This window comes from Trachemys scripta, chromosome 1 (genome assembly GCF_013100865.1).
Source record: "Trachemys scripta elegans isolate TJP31775 chromosome 1, CAS_Tse_1.0, whole genome shotgun sequence".
Classification (NCBI taxonomy): Eukaryota; Metazoa; Chordata; order Testudines; family Emydidae; genus Trachemys; species Trachemys scripta.
The window spans coordinates 71,379,258-71,397,503 of record NC_048298.1 but is presented as its reverse complement, the minus strand read 5'-3'; the positions used below and the strand labels follow the sequence as shown (position 1 = coordinate 71,397,503).

At 45.6% G+C, this 18,246-nt stretch overlaps 1 protein-coding gene across 1 annotated transcript in view; it reads right to left on the bottom strand.

Annotated features, from left to right (window-relative positions):
• The window catches only part of ACSS3 (acyl-CoA synthetase short chain family member 3), a 124,439-nt gene that overhangs the window by 68,982 nt on the left and 37,211 nt on the right, over nucleotides 1–18,246 (bottom strand). The window contains exons 6-7 of the mRNA XM_034772167.1: nucleotides 12,224–12,304; nucleotides 12,033–12,128 (exon numbers count right to left, since the gene is read on the bottom strand). Of these exons, the coding sequence (XP_034628058.1) occupies nucleotides 12,033–12,128; nucleotides 12,224–12,304 (177 nt within the window). The remainder of the gene's footprint in view (nucleotides 1–12,032; nucleotides 12,129–12,223; nucleotides 12,305–18,246) is intronic.

Sequence of the window (18,246 nt, the reverse complement as noted above, 5' to 3'; positions counted from 1 at the left end):
GCTCAGATCTCTGACCAGCAGCCTGCCCACAAGCACAAGGCCTTACCCTGACCTCCATCAGCCTAGTTACTCCTTGCAGGGTGATACCAACAGCCTTCCAGTCCCAAGTCTTAACCATCCTCCCCAAATTCTAAAGTACCAGACACTAGGACTGTTCCCCTATGGTTTGTCACCCCAAAGGCATGAAACCAACCCCCCAGTTATCAGTTCACTGTTGCACTCACACGTCACACAGTTTGCACAACCAAGACCTGCTAGGGGTAAAAGGTTTATTTAATAGAAAAACCACAGATTTAAAGATGAAATAGTAAGGAAAAGCAAACATAGACAAGTTCCACAGAAAATATGCAAAAACACCTGCTGGCTTTGCACTTCCATATTAGATAAAATCTCTTTTTTAGAATAAGGTACCTTTTCTCTTTGAACAGTTTCCCAGCATGTCCCTAGTCATAGTGGGGAATCCAGTGTTGATAGACAGCCTCCTGCCTTCGAGGCTGTCCTTCAAATTCAAGAGGATTTCACTTCAAATCAGGGGTAGTCAATAGACGGACCATGGGCAAAATCTGGATAGTCAGACGCTTTTGAATGGACCCCAAAATCTTTTTATTTACTTAGTATTATTTTTATTGGTATTATTTTCTCTGGAGTCTGGACCTTGACTATACCTTGACCAAGAAATTTGGACTTTGACAAAAAAAAATAGTTGACTACCGCTGCTTCAAACCCCTTCCGTTTTAAAAGGTTTGGGAGGTTTTTTTCCCTACAGTCACTACTGCTATACAAAGTGGGGAAATACCCAATTGTCTCAATGTCTTTCCATTAACATTAATGGTCAACCACTGTCATTTCCTGGGCTGGTCATGGTCACTTGAAGCTGGTTTTGGGTAAAGAACGGGCTTGGGTTCTCTCCCCTCTTGGCTGCTCCTCCGCCCTATTGTGAGGCGATGATAAAACTGCAGTACCGATCAGGAGCACAGTTTTCTCTGTACTTAAACACCTAGGTTCATAACCACAGTCTGTATACATAGCTCATAGTGACCAAGTCCAGAACATCACAAGCTTTCATAAAAGACCCCACTCAATTCACTTTTATAGTACAACTATGCAGTATGCAACCAGTTGGTCCCAACTGCTCATTTTGGAGGTTCAAACCTTCTGTTCTCCCACTGGGGTGTCTGGACATGGATTGTCACAGTGGTAACGTAGAATTCAATTATGCTGGCTCTTTGCTACCCAGGATTCCCCTCACTTTGCAAAAATCCCCAGCTGGCTGCTCATACTGGCTTTCTGGCCCCTTCATGCCACAAAAAGGCTGGAGAGGGGGCAAGAATCTGTCCCTTTGTATTTTGGTGTGCTACAATAGCAGCTTTTTACTAAGCACTGACTTTCCATATCTCAAAACGTGTCAGGGGAATAGTAAACAACAGTAACCAGATGTGACAGATTGCCCGGCATGGCTAGGGATAAAAAGCACCAATCATTTTCTACAGTGCTGTAAATAAGGAAACCAGGTGGCACACAATCTTCTAATAAAATTTTTATTGCTCCTGATTGCTGCAGGGAGTGAAGGTCACCATACCTGTTTATTTTAAATGATAGAGATTAAGTAAAAACAGAGTGACTTTTAGGCAAAACTCTACAGCTATTGCCAGGGCCTTTTCACTAGAAAGATCACATTTAGAAGATGAACTTTCTGTATCACACAAACCAAGTCAGGAGGTATATACAGCTTTCATATTGAAAATGCCACTTGCATAAACATTGGACAAGAAGCCACAAGTGCAGAGCAAGCATTTGATTGTTGCAAATGTCACCATATTGTCACCATGCTGCACTACAGCACTCAAACAAATGCATATTACAAACTCAAATCTCCACCATCTGGTATAAATGAGAATTTAGAGTGCATTACATATATATGTACATATTGTGATAGCATTTATCTAGACGATCAAGTCAACCGTGTTAGTCTAAGTGTCTTAACCATTCAGTAGCTGAATGAAGAGCATTATGCAAGTCTATGACAAAGTCCAAGCAGTCCTTGTTAATGGATGCAACCTACAAATGTGACCTATATCTTTTAACTGGCCACAGGAGCAAAGGATGAGTCACAAAGACCCCACTTATAGTCATTAGCAGCACATCTGATTACTCTATGTCTGAAGTGATTGAGTTTTACTCAAAGATGGTGTGGAAGGTCAAAACCATGGGGCTGGACTGTTGGATCAGTCATGAGATAAGAACAAGTTTCAAACATAATCAGTGCCTGTCACCTAGTATGCCACCCGAAGAGGATATCAAGGTCCTTAGGGGAACTGTCCAAACAGGATGCCTTGAGCTGTGACTGTGGGCTTGGTAGACTAAACACATCTTTAAACAAGGGTAGATGTGGCACACTTTGCACCTTATGGTGCATATTCTGCAAAGCAATTTGTTGCCCGATGTCAGGAGGGTTGAGGCTGAACATGACTGGAAGCCGGGAAAAGGTCAGTCAGTTTCATGGTATCTGTTATTAAACACATGGTTTTGTTTAACTGAGTGTCTACCAGTCACATGTGAGAAGAGCTGAGCCACACCAGGGAGCAACACTCTATTACATAATAGCACAAGGCAAGCCCACAGTTTCTTAATGTCTGCACATTGCCTCCCCGGGAACCAGCTAGTTTGCTGAGCAGGCTGTTTCTTGTCTTTCATTTACAGTGTGGTCTTAGTAAGGTGTTGCTTGAAAACTCAAGTTACGGTCCAGTGTAACACCTAGATACACAAACTGAGCCCTGGTCTAGCCTGAGTCCACTCAGGAAGATGTTAAGCTGTTTGTTGGCCTTTGTGTGGTATAGACGGAAGCAGCTAAAAACTGTCCTTTTCTTTTAGTACTAGGTGTGACACTCTGCACCCCATAGTCATCACAGTGGTATGATTAAGGATATGATGACGTAATTATGATGCATCTTGGACAAATTGTGTCATGCAGTGTCACTGGAAAAGTTATGATTTGCTGAATATAATTATCCTACTTGTATGCATGTACGATTTTTGTATCTGGAGTTATGAATATTGACTATGTATCAGTATTTCAAATGTGGTTGCACAAAGCAAGATGCTTCCAGTCTAGATGGCCTATAGTGAAGAGTCTATTCAAGGTAATGGGCCTTAAGGAAAACAATAGGCCTTGGGAGAAGCTTATCCCCCACCTGGTGAGCCTCCCGGGGAATGCTTCAGGCTGCTTATGAATAATGGCTGCCATGACTGAGTGAAGCATGCAAAGGCATGTGACTAGACCATATGATACTCAACGCCATTTTGGTACCTGTATTTTTCCACAAACTGGGCTGGCAACTTGGCTTGGAACAAAGGTGTTCCCTCCATAGGTAAGACACTATAAAAGGGGGGAGTGACTTCACCAATTGGCGAAACAAAGACTGAACTGAGGGAAGTGCTGGCCCCAGGTTGAAAGAGAGGATTCCTGCCTGCGTATAAAACATATACAAACTGCCTGTACTATCTAACAGGGTCAGACCCTGTTTGATTCAAATCCTGTGTAGTGTATAAGATTTAGATTGTGTTTTGTATATTTCTTAAGTAATCTTCTTTGATCTGTTTACTATCACTTAAAATCTATCTTTCTGTAGTTAATAAATCTATTTTATATTCTTTACCTAAAACAGTGTGGTTTGACTGAAATGAAAAATCTCAGCTCAGTTAACAAAGGCTTTGTGAATGTCCTCTCCATATCAAGGGAGGGGCAGACTGGGTAATAAATTCATACTGGTTGAGCTTTTGACCATGGCAGGAGAGTACAGCTCTGGGGTCATAAGCTGGGGAGCTGGGGATATTCTGGCTGGAGACTCTCTATTGTTGGTTCATGCAATGACTGGCCAGAGCATTCATGAACACAGCTGGGTGTGGTCCCTGCCTGTGGATGTTGGTGAGAGTGCAAGCTTGGAGGGGGTTGCAGCTTGTCACAATATCACCTTGTGAGAGGGAACCCAGACTGGTATGGCAGAGGGATCAGCGGTACCCCAGTTCTAGGTTGCACCCTGGGGGGACCCCTCACACCAGGTTTATATCTCCACTTTTTATAATAATGAGTCATCTCTTTCATATCTGCACTCAGACAGGAGCGCTGGAACCTACGTAAAAGGGGGGAGTGCCCTCAGTGCTGGAACAGTGGCCTCACCTCTTCCCAGAGATCCCACTCCTCTTCTTCCCCCTGAGGCCCCACCCGCTGGCCAGGCTGGAAACTGGGACCAGGCTGTAGTAAGAGCTGCCAGCCCCAGACCCTTCCCCCCCGGGCAGGTGAACACGGTGCCCAAGAGCAGACCCTGGCCCATGTCCCCATCTCCATGTGCCGGCCAGGCAGATGGAGGGCCTGGAGCTCCCCACAGTGGCTCAGGTTCCCTGGGCAGCTCTTACCAGGGCCTGGCTCCCAGCCTGGCCAGGGCCTCAGGGGGAAGAGGAGCAGCAGGGGGCAGAGCCCATGATGATTGGGGACTAAGGCCCATCTCAGCCCCCACCCCACACACACACACACCCAGGAGGTGCTGGCGCTGCCATGAAGCACAACCCCTGAAAAGTGGATGGGCATGGCCCTCCCACTATTAAAAGTGTGGGAGCCATGGTTCTCCAAACTCCCTCCTGGTTCTGCACCCCCGCACTCCGAACTTCTAGGTGACAAATCCTAGTCCTGTATTGCCGAGCAGATGACACCTTTGTAGTTAAAACAACTGGCACTGGTATTAGGAAGGTTGTAGGATAAATATAAAATTAAAGAATTAAAGTTAGCTTATTGGTTAAGGAACTACATACGTGTTTAAAGAAAGGCCCTGAAAGCAAGTAGAAGGAAGGCCATGAAAACAATGAGTTATAATGTCAAAAGGAATGAAGTAGGGAGAATATCTGATTCAAAGACTAAATAATGAGATAAGGGGAAGTTTCTAAAAAGAAGACCTTTAACCGACGCAGGTGACTGCAGATGCTTTTAAACCAAAGAGAATCTGTCTTAAAATGAGCTAACACAGATCTTTTCCCACCCCACATACGAGTTTTATCCCCTATGTGAACCCAGGTGCAACAGGAAAACAGTTGAACAGCAAGAAGGAAGGGAGGAAAGTGCTAGACAGGGGATACTAGTCTAACACTCAGCTCAGGCCACACAGTCCGATAGCTTTTCAGGCAAGGATGCCACTGAATTTCCTCTGGGAACTCTCCACTATCCGTTTCTTTCCATCTTATCAATTTCTCTATATCAGTATCTTCCTGCTCGCTCCTATGCCAATCTATTATCCTGCTGACCTCTTCTGTCTCTCTGAGCATTAGGACCCTGTTTTCTTCTGTTTCCCTTCCCCAAGTGCCACTTCCTCCTTGGGCATTCCCTCCAAAAATGGTCAGGGTTATCACAATGCCAGCATCCATCCGCTTCCTCACTTTGATCCCACATCCATCATGATCTGGGCTGATATTTCCATGGGAACTTGCACTGGGCCTGAATCTTCACAGCCTCCTTAAGCTGATCCAGTTCACCCCATAATTCTAACACTCCCGACACTGTATACATGACCCGTGACTCATACGATGGTGTCTCGACCTCCCTTCTCTTCTTCCAGAGAAGACATACATCCTAGCACCAGTACCTTGAAAACTAAAACTTCCAATCTCCTCCCCAGTTCCATCTCTTTAGCTAGTTTGATAGTTTCATCTAATCTTTGGGTCTTCCCCATCCGGAGCTGTAGTTGCATCTCCCCACTAAAAGCGTAACTGACTAACTGTTCTCAGGCTAAAGCATCTTGCATCTCAGAGCCTGCTTATGGGGAAGCGTTCACAACCAATCTCCTCTGGCTTCTTCCTATAGTTGAGAAAAGCTGCCCAATCTCAGTCAGTGCATGCTGCAGGCTCCAAAGAATGTGTAAGGGCATCTGTTAAGACACTTAGGGTACGTCTTCACTACCCGCCGTATCGGCGGGTAGCAATCGATTTATCCGGGATCGATATATCGCGTCTCGTTAAGACACGATATATCGATCCCCGAACGTGCTCACCGTCGACTCTGGAACTCCATCAGAGCGAACGGAGGTAGCGCAGTCGACAGGGGAGCCGCGGCCATCGATCCCGAGCCGTGTGGACCCCAGGTAATTCGATTTAAGATACTTCGACTTCAGCTATGCTATTCGCGTAGCTGAAGTTGCGTATCTTAGTTCGATTTCCTCCCCTCCCCCCCCGCAGTGTAGACCAGACCTTATAGTCCTGTCAAGCCTTACTGCTAAATCCTCATCCTCCCTGTCTTTCCCTATGAGCAACAGTCTCAGGAACTTCAGCTTAGTGGAATCAGCTCACTCATTCAGACTGGCTGCCATTTCGAACTGTGCATGCCGATCACTCCGCTTTTGTTGTTCTCTACTATATGGGGCTGGGTTAAATACAGGCCATGCTGCCCTTCTTGGAGGTGGCATAGAATCATAGAAGATTACGGTTGGAAGAGACCTCAGGAGGTCATCTAATCCGACTCGCTGCTCAAAGCAGAATCAACACCAACTAAATCATCCCAGCCAGGGCTTTGTCAAGCCTGGCCTTAAAAACCTCTGATGGAGATCCCACCACCTCCCTACATAACCCATTCCAATGCTTCACCACCCTCCTAGTGAAATAATTTTTCCTAATATCCAACTTAGACCTCCCCAACTGCAACATGAGACCATTTCTCCTTGTTCTGTCATCTGCCACCACTGAGAACAGCCTAGCTCCATCCTCTTTGGAACCCCCCTTCAGATACTTGAAGGCTGTTATCAAATCCCCCCTTACTCTTCTCTTCTGCAGACTAAATAAGACCAGTTCCCTCAGCCTCTCCTCATAAGTCATGTGCCCCAGCCCCCAAATCATTTTCATTACCCTCTCTGGACTCTCTCCAATGTGTCCACATCCTTTCTGTAGTGGGGGGCCCAAAACTGGAGGCAACACTCCAGATGTGGCGTCACCAGTGCCGAATAAAGAGGAATAATCACTTCCCTCAATCTGCTAACAGTGCTCCTACTAAAGCATATCTGACCCTTCCACCAGGAGTGACCCCTCCTTCCAAGTCACTCATTTTCTTCCCTTCAAATGCTAACAAAAAGAAACCTCTCTACAATTAACAATAGTTTATTTTTTTAAATAATGGTCCGGATCGCAGACCTCCACTTGCCTCACTTGCAAGATAATAACCACAATCCCAACTGTGGCATCAGTTTGTGCTAACCACCCCACACTTTGTGCTGCAACGTGTGCTGGCTGATGTCCTAAGGTAGAAACGCCTTCATAATTTGTTGAGGGATGAAATGATAACCTGCTCGTGGTCTCTCCTCCTATGTGCATAAGCACAATGAATGTCATTAAATTGGTGATCAAATGTCCCAAAGAAGCCTACAGGTCAGCAAAGCAATGGCAAAAATGGCCCCTTCCAAGTCAAACCAGACACCGGCCCCTCACTGCATATAATGCAGTTAAATATCAAGGGTTTATCCAGCACAAAATGCAACTACTCACAAAGATCCTATGAACTGACAAAACTGACTGGAGGAAATGTAAGTTGAGTGAAAAACCCATCACTCCAAGATCAACAGATAGACCCGTCTTAGCAGTCTTCCATCCAAACAAGGCCTGGCAACCTATGCCAAAGGTGATGTGAAGAACCCTATACAGGTACACCCTAACACAACCCCTAATTCCATCGCCATCCAGGTCAGCGACTTGACGGTAGTGAATGTCTATAAACCTCCATTAACAAACTAGTCCTCTCACAGTGCTTCCACCTTCAAGCCACCCCACCATCACGTAGGCGACTTCAACAGCCACCACAATTTGTGGGGCTATGACATCAATGATTGCACAGGAGAAAAACTGTCATCACAGGCAGTGGCAGAAGACCTTTGCCTGTTCTACAACGCTAAGGAGCATGGCACTTTTAGGTCAGCACACTGACAAAATTCTATACGCCTGACCTTTGTTTTGTGTTGCAAGAGAACAACAGCCACCTTTTGCCATCAACAAGGCTAGTGACAACTTTCCCAACAGCCAACACAGACCCCTTGTGATTCAGGTCAGGCTCCAGATCCTGCTATTTTGAAGCCTCAGTGAAACTTTCAGAAAGCAGTGTGTCCAAAATATGGCAGACAGAGACATTTGTGAAGTGGATCCCTCCGACCCCTGCCAATTATCACCTCATTAGCCTAATAACAGTTGCCAAAGCCAATATTCCCAGGTGATACAGAAAGGCTTTCACCACCTGCTGGACATTAGAGAGCAAAGAACTGCTTTGGCAGTATAAGGCAAAAGGAAAACTGAATATGGCAAAAGCCTTGAGCCTTTCCCTGCAGCCATATTAGGAGAGCAGCAGCCATGAGCCAAGAAGCTGAAAGTCACATCCTCACATTCCTTCTAAATTCTATCAAAACAATGTAATATCGGGCTGGTAAGAAGGCACCCTTGCTAATAGCGCCCACCATCACCAGATAAGCAAGGAATCTCTTAAGATGTTTAAAGAAAACTTTGCTTGATAGCACTCTGTCTGGCAAGGAATCACTTCTCAATAGTTCTGATTGTAAAACCCATACTTCCATTGTTTTGCCTTTATGGTCCCTACTTTTCTATTGTTTATCTGTATGGTCTCTGTCTGGTTCTTTGATTGTTTCCATATGTTGCATAATTAATTTTGCTCAGTGTAAATCAACTATGGTGGTGGGGTCTGATTAATTAAATAATTGTTTCATAATGGGTTAGGATTGTTGAAAATTACCTTTTTATAGTACTTTGGTTAAGGTACAGCTAAGCAGGATTCGTTTCACTATATAAAACTGGGGTCCAAAAGAAAGCTCTTTGGAACCAACTCCAGGACACAGCCCCAAGATCAGAGCTGCCAGACCGCAACACTCTGCCAATCAAGCCATGCAGAAACTGGAGTCCTAGGATGACCTGATCCTGACTGGCCAGCAGGAAAAGTTCATCTGCCTTATTGGGAGTGGTGAGCATTGTATGCTTAGCATGTGCATTCTGTTTTGGTAATTGTTAATAAATAGAGGTTAAGGATATTACTGTGTAAGGCTCTTTCACTGGTAAAAAGATCCTGCAAACCCGCAGAAGAATACACCCTGAGCCCTAGGGATTGGATATGGGTAGGTGCCTTTCCCCCAGAACCCTAGGAACTGGGAAAGGGTGGGGGTGCCTAAATCAACCAGATTATGCCTTGAGCCCTAGGAACTGGGTAAAAGTGGGTGCCCTGGAAAGTGTGGGTATCAGTGTCTGATCTTTATAAGGGAACAACTTTTACCACATACTAAGCCTACATGTAGCTAATGTTTGGCTGAAGAAGATGATGGTTTTAACAGAGTTAAACATAACATGAAGAAAAGTAGATAATGTGATGATAGTTACATTATATTTGAATTTTCGTGTTTCAGTATTACTGAGGAAAGTCCATAGCCCCAAAACATACCACTTGTTTTCAGGGGTTAGTAAATGCAAGCATGAGGCCAAGGAAACTACAGAGACATTTAGAAACTGAACACCCAGAATTCAAAAAACAAGAGCAGCTATTTTTCTTTTGGAAACAAGAAGAATTAAAGCTTGGGGGAGTGACAGGGATGAGAGAAGTCATGTGTAAAGAAGCAACTGTTCCACAAAAATGCTTTAAATGATCTTGTGTTGTGGCCAGGTGAATTGCAAAAGGTAAATCTGCACACACCATTTACCAGACAATTCAACTTCCAGCAGCAATAGACATGTAGAATTATGACTGGGGAACAAGTAGCCATGGTACTGATAACCATTTTTATGTCAAATAATACCATCTACCAACACAATGATTATCTTGCAGAAAACATCCAGAAGCAGTTGACAAAACAAGTTAAGAAGAGGCAATAGGGTGCACTGCAGCTTGATGAATTCACAGACATAGCCAACATGGCTCAGCTTCTGTTACATATGAAATTTGTCAAAGCAGGTATAATAGTTGAAGACTTATTTTGCAAAGAAATCCTAAACTGAACAACTAGTGAGGAAATTTTCAAGATCCTTGATTAATTCATACTGGTTGAAGATCTCAACTGGGCTACATGTGCTGGGCTGTGCGCTGATGGGGCAGGACCATGATCCAAAAGAAGAGTGGGACATGCAGGACAAATAAAGTTGCAAAACCATCTGAACTATAGTGTCCTGAACTCTTGAATCTAGTATCCTAAGTCAATTAAAAAAAAAAAAAAAGAAAAGGAAAAAAAACCCACTGTACTTGGTTGTAGGGAGCCACCAAGTTTTAAAACATCTGTATGGGAGCCATAGCACTAAAAAGTTTGGGAACCACAGCGCTAAACATTTAGAGCCAATCCTCCATTATCTCCACAGTTAAGAAAGCGTTCCCTCCAAAGCAGTCATTCTTTGCAGGCCCAGGATAACAAAATCCCAAATTTCATCCCAAACGTACGTTTATTTCATGATAGCACATGATTGCCCACAATCATGCAAAGACCCATAAGCATCTAACTTAATGCAAACACATATATGTATTTAACTATATAGTCCTGTTGCCTTTAATGGAATTATGTATACCAGCAAAAAACAACAAGGATTCTGGTGGCACCTTAAAGACTAACAGATTTATTTGGGCATAAGCTTTCGTGGGTAAAAACCTCACTTCTTCAGATGCACAGAGTGAAAGTTACAGATGCAAACATTATATACTGACACATGGAGAGCAGGGAGTTACTTCGCAAGTGGAGAACCAGTGTTGACAGGGCCAATTCAATCAGGGTGGATGTAGTCCACTCCCAATAATAGATGAGGAGGTGTCAATTCCAGGAGAGGAAAAGCTGCTTCTGTAATGAGCCAGCCACTCTCAGTCCCTATTCAAGCCCAGATTAATGGTGTTAAATTTACAAATGATGAGGTCCATGGACCCCTGGGGGTCCCCGAGGGTAACCCTGGGGGTCTGCTAGCCCCGCTGATCAACTCCTCCCCGTCCCTCCCAGCACCTCCTTCATGCTGGGAAACAGCTGTTCCCCAGCGTGAAGGAGGTGTTTGGAGGGTGGAGGAGGAGCAGAGAACCTGGGTCCACGCCGCTCCCGGAAGCGGCCAACACGTCCCTGCGGCCCAGGGGAACAGAGAAGGAGGTCTCCGTGCGCTGCCCCCAGCCCAAGCACGGGCTCTGCAACTCCCATTGGCCGGGAACTGCGGCTAATTGGAGTCGCGGGGGCAGTGCCTGCAGGCAGAGGCAGCACATGGAGACCTCCTGGCCCCCCGCCTAGGAGCAGCTGCGAGAGGGATGTGCCAATCGCTTTCGGGAGCCACCCGAGGTAAGTGCCACTTGCCTGACCCCCTCCTCCATCCCAACCCTTTCCCCAGCCCAGAGCCCTCACTGCGTACCCAAACTCCCAGCCCAGAGCCCGCACCAAACTCCCAGCCCAGAGCCAGCTCCCCACACCAAACTCCTTCCCAGAGCCTGCACCCCAACCTGGTGAAAGAGAGTGAAGGTGGGGGACAGCGAGCAACGGGGGTGTGTGGAGTGAATGGGGGCATAGCCTAGGTGAGGGGGCAGGGCAAGGGCTGAGCAGGGAGGAAATTGCGGGGTCCCCGAAAAATTTTAAATGGGGGTCCTTGGGTTGCTAAAGTTTGAGAACTTTAGCAACCGAAGAAGTGGGCTGTAGTCCACGAAAACTTATGCTCTAATAAATTTGTTAGTCTCTAAGGTGCCACAAGTACTCCTGTTCTTTTTGCGGATACAGACTAACACGGCTGGTACTCTGAAACCTAAAGTTTGAGAACCACTGATGTATACGATTAAGGTGCGTAAGTCTTTGCAGGATTAAGGTTCATGCTAGGTTCAGTTAATTTTATTTTGAAGTAGTCTCAGAAATTTTAAAAAGCAACACATCTAAACATAGCACTAAGATGGTAAAATGTCAAACAGTGATAACAGTGACTTGAAGTAGAGCCCTATGTTGCTCCAACACATGTACATCCCATCAACAGAAGTTAGTCAAATAAAAGATATTGTGTCTCTTTCAAACATTTACCTCATACAAAACAGTTGTATTCCCATGCAGGAGAGGTGCATAACAAACGTAGGAATGGCCAACTACCCAGCCTAAGTCAGAAGCTGCCCACCATACCTAAAATAAAATAAAAGTTGAATTCAGTTTTTTTGTTTTTTAAAGGAGTTCCAAAAACTTTTAATACACGCAACTACAATTTAAACAGTACTTACCTCTCCAGGTCTGAGTCCATATATAGCTGACATTGTCCAGTTCAACATAACCGCATAGCCACCTGTTGGTCTAACAACACCCTAAGTGAGAAGTAATTTAAAATTAAGATCACTTAAAAGGCAAACACACATTAAATCTCTATTAAAAAAATCTCATTACTATAAATTAGCTAGAATATTTAGTTGTCTAACTTCAACTTTAACATCCTTGCCACATCAGAATAATATAACAGCCCAATCCTACAAATATTTGCTCATACAAGTAGTCCCATTGAAGAAAGGCCAAGTACAGATTAAAATTAACTTTTGCATTATTACCTGGAGGATCAGTTCAAAAGACAGAACAAAAAATTAGATCTGATCTCAATTATTTACAGAACACAACCATCACCCAGCTAAAATCCTCTCTTTAAAATCAGTTTTCCACACATTTACAAACAAAAGTTATAAAAATTTAAAATAAAAGAAAATGTAATGCAAGTATGTACAGAAATTAATCCTCTCCTTCTCTTCAGTAACAGAACATAAGCACCATGCTATGGAATATTATAGATATATATTTTGCTGTCAACAGCATCTTGCACAGTCAGTTATGTTGAGAACTAGAGCTGATTGAGAAATTTCCAACCACACAGGCTTTCACTGGAAAATGCTGATTCATTGAGCCCAGAATGTTTCACAAAAATATACTAGTCTGACAGATTGGCTATCTGGCTGCTATTTCACCAGTGCTGTACAGCATAGGGCAGAAGAAAAACTGACAAGAATCACGATCAATTTCATACACTAGTGGCAGAGTCCTGGGGAGCCTATTTTATTTTGGAAACATCATGTATTGAAGTTTTCAAAGCAAAAATTTTAAATAGAATGTGTGGGTTGCAGGAAATTTTGAAAAAAAAGGTTTTATTCCAGTCTGAATCAAAACTAAATCAAATTTCAAAAAGTGGAAATTTTCCCCTAACTGGAAATTGTGAGTTTTGGCCAACTCTATTGACATCTAAAAGTTGCTTCTGGGATGCAGTTAGCACAGCAGTTGCTAGAAATTTTGGAAGAGTGGGGATCACAGGACCTATGGGCACCTACTTATATAAGCTTAGCTGTAATACCCCACAAATAACTTTGCCATTTCATCTAAGTACTTTATTGTAATTCTCCAAAAGAAGCATCATGCATTTGACTCCTCTGTACTTTGATTAACTGGATTGCTATCTGTTTGTGAAAAGCTCCTAGTCACTGAGAGTAGGTAGCGTTCCTAGCCTTTTTAGTTGGATTTCACCTCAAAATGAATAGGCACCTGGGAATCCTTTCCCCCCGGCCCCAACCTATGTCCTTTCATGCCAGTCATTGCCTCTATTTTAAGATTTTCTTTTCTGTTCTCTGCCCCCATTTCTCCATCTTATTTGGTTTTCTTCTTGTTGTGCAATTGTATTTTTAGCTATTTATCTCAGGTTCTGCTCACTCAATATTTTCCTCCACCTATCAGTCCATCCATTATGTATTCCACTGACCACACCCAGCCACCAGCACTACACAGCTCTCTTTCCAACTTGTTACGATATAGAAAAGTTTTTGCAGTACCAGAATGGGGTAAGTGAAAGGGATGGAAAAAGCACATAGCTGGCACCTCGGGACCCAGATTTCTCACTGACATGCCCTTACCCTACTCCCCCCATCTCCCACTCCCTAGAATTGGTAAATCAAAAACAGTTTAGAGTTAAGTGTCATGATATTAAGTATCAGAGGGGTAGCCGTATTAGTCTAGATCTGTAAAAAGCGAAAAAGAGTCCTGTGGCACCTTACAGACTAACAGATGTATTGGAGCATAAGCTTTCGTGGGTGAATACCCACTTCATCAGATGAATGTAGTGGAAATTTCCAGCGGCAGGTATAAATATGCAGGCAAGAATCAGTGTAGAGACAGCGAGGTTAGTTCAATCAGGGAGGATGAGGCCCTCTTCTAGCAGTTAAGGTGTGAACACCAAGGGAGGAGAAATGTCTCATTGAAAGGTGACATAGGGCCAGAAAGAGTTAATTAACTCACAGACTGATAGATATTAAGTGTCTGTTTTCCACAAAGATATAATGGGCTTTCCACTTAGACAGTCTTTTAGATGCTTCCTCCACCCTCCCCCGGCTCTCCCATGAGGGGAGACCTTTTTACTGTGTTTGAGAAGACACTTAAATCTGCATCATATGTGATTAAATGGAGTATTGCTTCAGACATTTTACTGAAGAAATACTCCTTTCCTTTGCGGTAAGAAAGTTCTAACACAAACCCTATGGGCTACTGCTTTAGTAGTGTACAGTTTCAGACTGATCTTAGCACGAGTAAGCCAACAGGCAAAGGTGAAACAGGTTTGACATTCAATCTTAAAATAATGAGGGACAGCAGACAAAATGTAAAATTTTCATTAATTCTTGGATATCTTAAGTTTTTGGCTAAAGTTCCTGGGGGATAGGTTGGGGGAAATTGGAAAAAATATACAAATGAACACAGGAAAAAATGTTAATATAGCAATAAAGTAGCTAAGAAAAAAGTTTGGGGCATTCTGTGTTCTGCTCAGCATATCAGAATTCTTCTAAAGATAGATAACTGACTGAATTTGAAAAGCTAAAATCTTCAAAGCATATGTTGCCTTAGGCCTTGTCTACACTACGAGAGTAGTTCGATTTTACTTAAATCGAATATTTGGAATCGATATTGCAAAGTCGAACGTGTGTGTCCACACTAAGGACAGTAATTCGACTTTGTGAGTCCACACTAACGGGGAAAGCGTCGACATTGGAAGCGGTGCACTGTGGGCAGCTATCCCACAGTTCCCGCAGTCCCCGCTGCCCATTGGAATTCTGGGTCGAGCCACCAATGCCTTCTGGGTAAAAAAATGTGTCGAGGGTGCTTTTGGGTAACTGTCGTCATCCATCCATCACTCACTCCCGCCCTCCCTCCCTCCCTGAAAGCGCCGGCGGGAAATCATTTCGCGCACTTTTCAAGTCATTGACAGCGCGGACGCCACAGCACTGTGAGCATGGAGCCCGCTGCAACCATCGCTGCAGTTGTGGCCGCTCTCAACGCCTCGCAGCTTATCATACAGGTTGCCCTGAGGCAGATGCAGAAAAGTCAGGCGAGGAGGCTACGTCAACGCGGTGATGGCCTGAAGTGTGAGAGTAGCACAGACCTCTCAGAAAGCAGGGGACCCAGCGCCGAGGACATCACGGTGGCAATGGGTCATGTTGATGCCGTGGAACGGCGATTCTGGGCACGGGAAACAAGCACTGAGTGGTGGGACCGCATAGTGCTGCAGGTCTGGGATGAATCACAGTGGCTGCGAAACTTCCGCATGCGGAAGGGAACTTTCCTTGAACTTTGTGAGTTGCTGTCCCCTGCCCTGAAGCGCAATGACACCCGGATGCGACCAGCCCTGACTGTCCATAAGCGAGTGGCCATAGCCCTCTGGAAGCTTGCAACGCCTGACAGCTACCGGTCAGTCGCGAGCCAGTTTGGGGTGGGCAAATCTACCGTGGGGGTTGTTGTGATGCAAGTAGCCAAGGCAATCGTTGATGTACTGCTGCCAAAGGTAGTGACCCTGGGAAACGTGGAGGCGATCATAGATGGCTTCGCAGCGATGGGATTCCCAAACTGCGGTGGGGCCATAGATGGAACTCACATCCCTATCCTGGCACCGGACCACCAGGCCAGCCAGTACATTAACAGAAAGGGCTACTTTTCCATGGTGCTGCAAGCACTGGTGGACCACAGGGGACGTTTTACCAACATCTACGTGGGATGGCCGGGCAAGGTTCATGACGCTCGTGTTTTCAGGAACTCTGGTCTGTTTAGACGGCTGCAGCAAGGTATTTACTTCCCGGACCACAAAATAACTGTTGGGGATGTGCAGATGCCTATAGTCATCCTCGGGGACCCAGCCTACCCGCTAATGCCCTGGCTCATGAAGCCCTATACAGGTGCCCTGGACACTGAAAAAGAACTCTTCAACTACCGGCTGAGCAAGTGCAGAATGGTGGTGGAGTGTGCTTTTGGACGTCTCAAGGGGAGATGGAGAAGCTTGATGACTCGCTGTGATCTCAGCGAAACCAATATCCCCATTGTTATAGCAGCTTGCTGTGTGCTCCACAATCTCTGTGAGAGCAAGGGGGAGACCTTTATGGCGGGGTGGGAGGTTGAGGAAATTAGCCTGGCTGCTGATTACTCACAGCCAGACAGCCGGGCGATTAGAAGAGACCAGCGGGAAGCGCTGTGCATCCGGGAGGCTTTGAAAGCAAAGTTCCTGAGTGAGCAGGGTAACCTGTGACTTTCTAATTTTGTGTACAGAGAAGCCTTCACCCCACTTCCAACACACGTTTCAAAATAAAAATAGTTCTACTTTGTTAAAGCACACCGTTTTCTGTAATACTGTTTTCGCGGGAATTTTTTAAAACTGGGACGCAGACTGTGGTGCGGAGCGGGTGTAGTGTAGTCGCGCGAATGCAGCTTCTAAACTGAAGGACTGACAGGCTCCGGTGCGGTGGGATGGTTCTTTCAACGGAGCCTGTCACCCCTCCTGATAGGGACTGTGTGTATGGGGGTACTATGTGACTTTGTGGCGGGGGGGGACGCTTACAGATCCCCTGCTGTGTGGCTCTGTGATCCTGCCTAAGGACCGCCGCTTCAGATCTCTAACTGCCCTCCCGTGCCACAAAGTCACAGAGCAACCCACCTCCCACCACATAACATGAAAAGAACCTCCCAGACTAACCAGGGTAAGTAGTCACTGCATCACTGCACTATGTATGTGCCCTGCTGCTGTGCCTGCCCCCGACTATGTACCCTGCCAAAGGTGACTGTCCTGTCCAATTACCAACCCCCTTTCCCCCCCTCCTCCAAAAGAACATGATGGAAACAGTAGTTAACAGAAACATATTTTTTATTAACAACTACACAGGGGACTGGGAAGTGAAACTTGGACGGGGGCTTGTGTCAGGCGGGAAGGAAAGAACTTGTCAAACTTTGGGGACTGAGAGCCTTCTGCTGCTCGAGCTCTCTGCAGGGGTGCAGTGAGAGTTAGCAGGGACTCTGCCGCCTCTCCTTCTGTGCACTTTGGGTGAAGGGAGTATGGGACTTGGTGGCGGGGGAGGGCGGTTAGAGATGGACTGCAGCGGGGCTCTGTCCTCCTGCCTCCGTTCCTGCAGAACATCCACAAGGCGCCGGAGCGTGTCCGTTTGCTCCCTCAGTAGTCCAAGCAGGGTTTGAGTCGCCTGCTGGTCTTCCTGACGCCACCTCTCCTCCCGATCCATGTTGGCTTGGTGCATTTGGGACAAGTTCTCCCGCCACTGGGTCTGCTGTGCTGCCTGTGCTCTGGAGCAGGCTATAAGCTCGGAGAACATGTCCTCCCGTGTCCTCTTCTTCTTATGCCTAATCCTCCCTAGCCTCTGGGAGTGTGATGACAGGCTAGGTTGTGAGACAGTCGCAGATGGGGCTGTGGGAATGGGAAAAAGGGAGTGAATTCCTCAGAAACATAAATGTAGTTGTGAACAAAGAACATAGTCTTTCTCTGTGAACAGGACCATGCACAGCACCTATCACATGCGCACTCAGCACAAGGTCGAATTCTCGGCCTTCGCATTCACTGTCTGTGGTTTTGCAGAGCACTTTTGAGAACCCTGTCAGGACAACGGAATTTCTGTTGCAGGCAGACATGGTAAGCCGTAGATTCGTGGCAGCTTAAAACTTTAATATTAGCAATGGCCTCATTTCACATTGAAATCAATGTCGGTCCCTGCTGCCAGCAATCCGGCAAGCAGGAAGTTTGCTCCTGTCCCACACCCTCGCGGCTGTCCCCGGGAACGATCCCTTTCGGCTGACCCTTTCCCGCCTCCACCGCGTGGCTGCAAACCAGCCAACACTAATAACATTCCCCTACCTCATTCAAAGCAGGTCTTCATGAGCGACATCACCCTCATGAGGATCTCTGAGAGCGACAGACAGAGAATGCTCCGGGAAAGCCTCCAAAGACCAGGGCCGTATG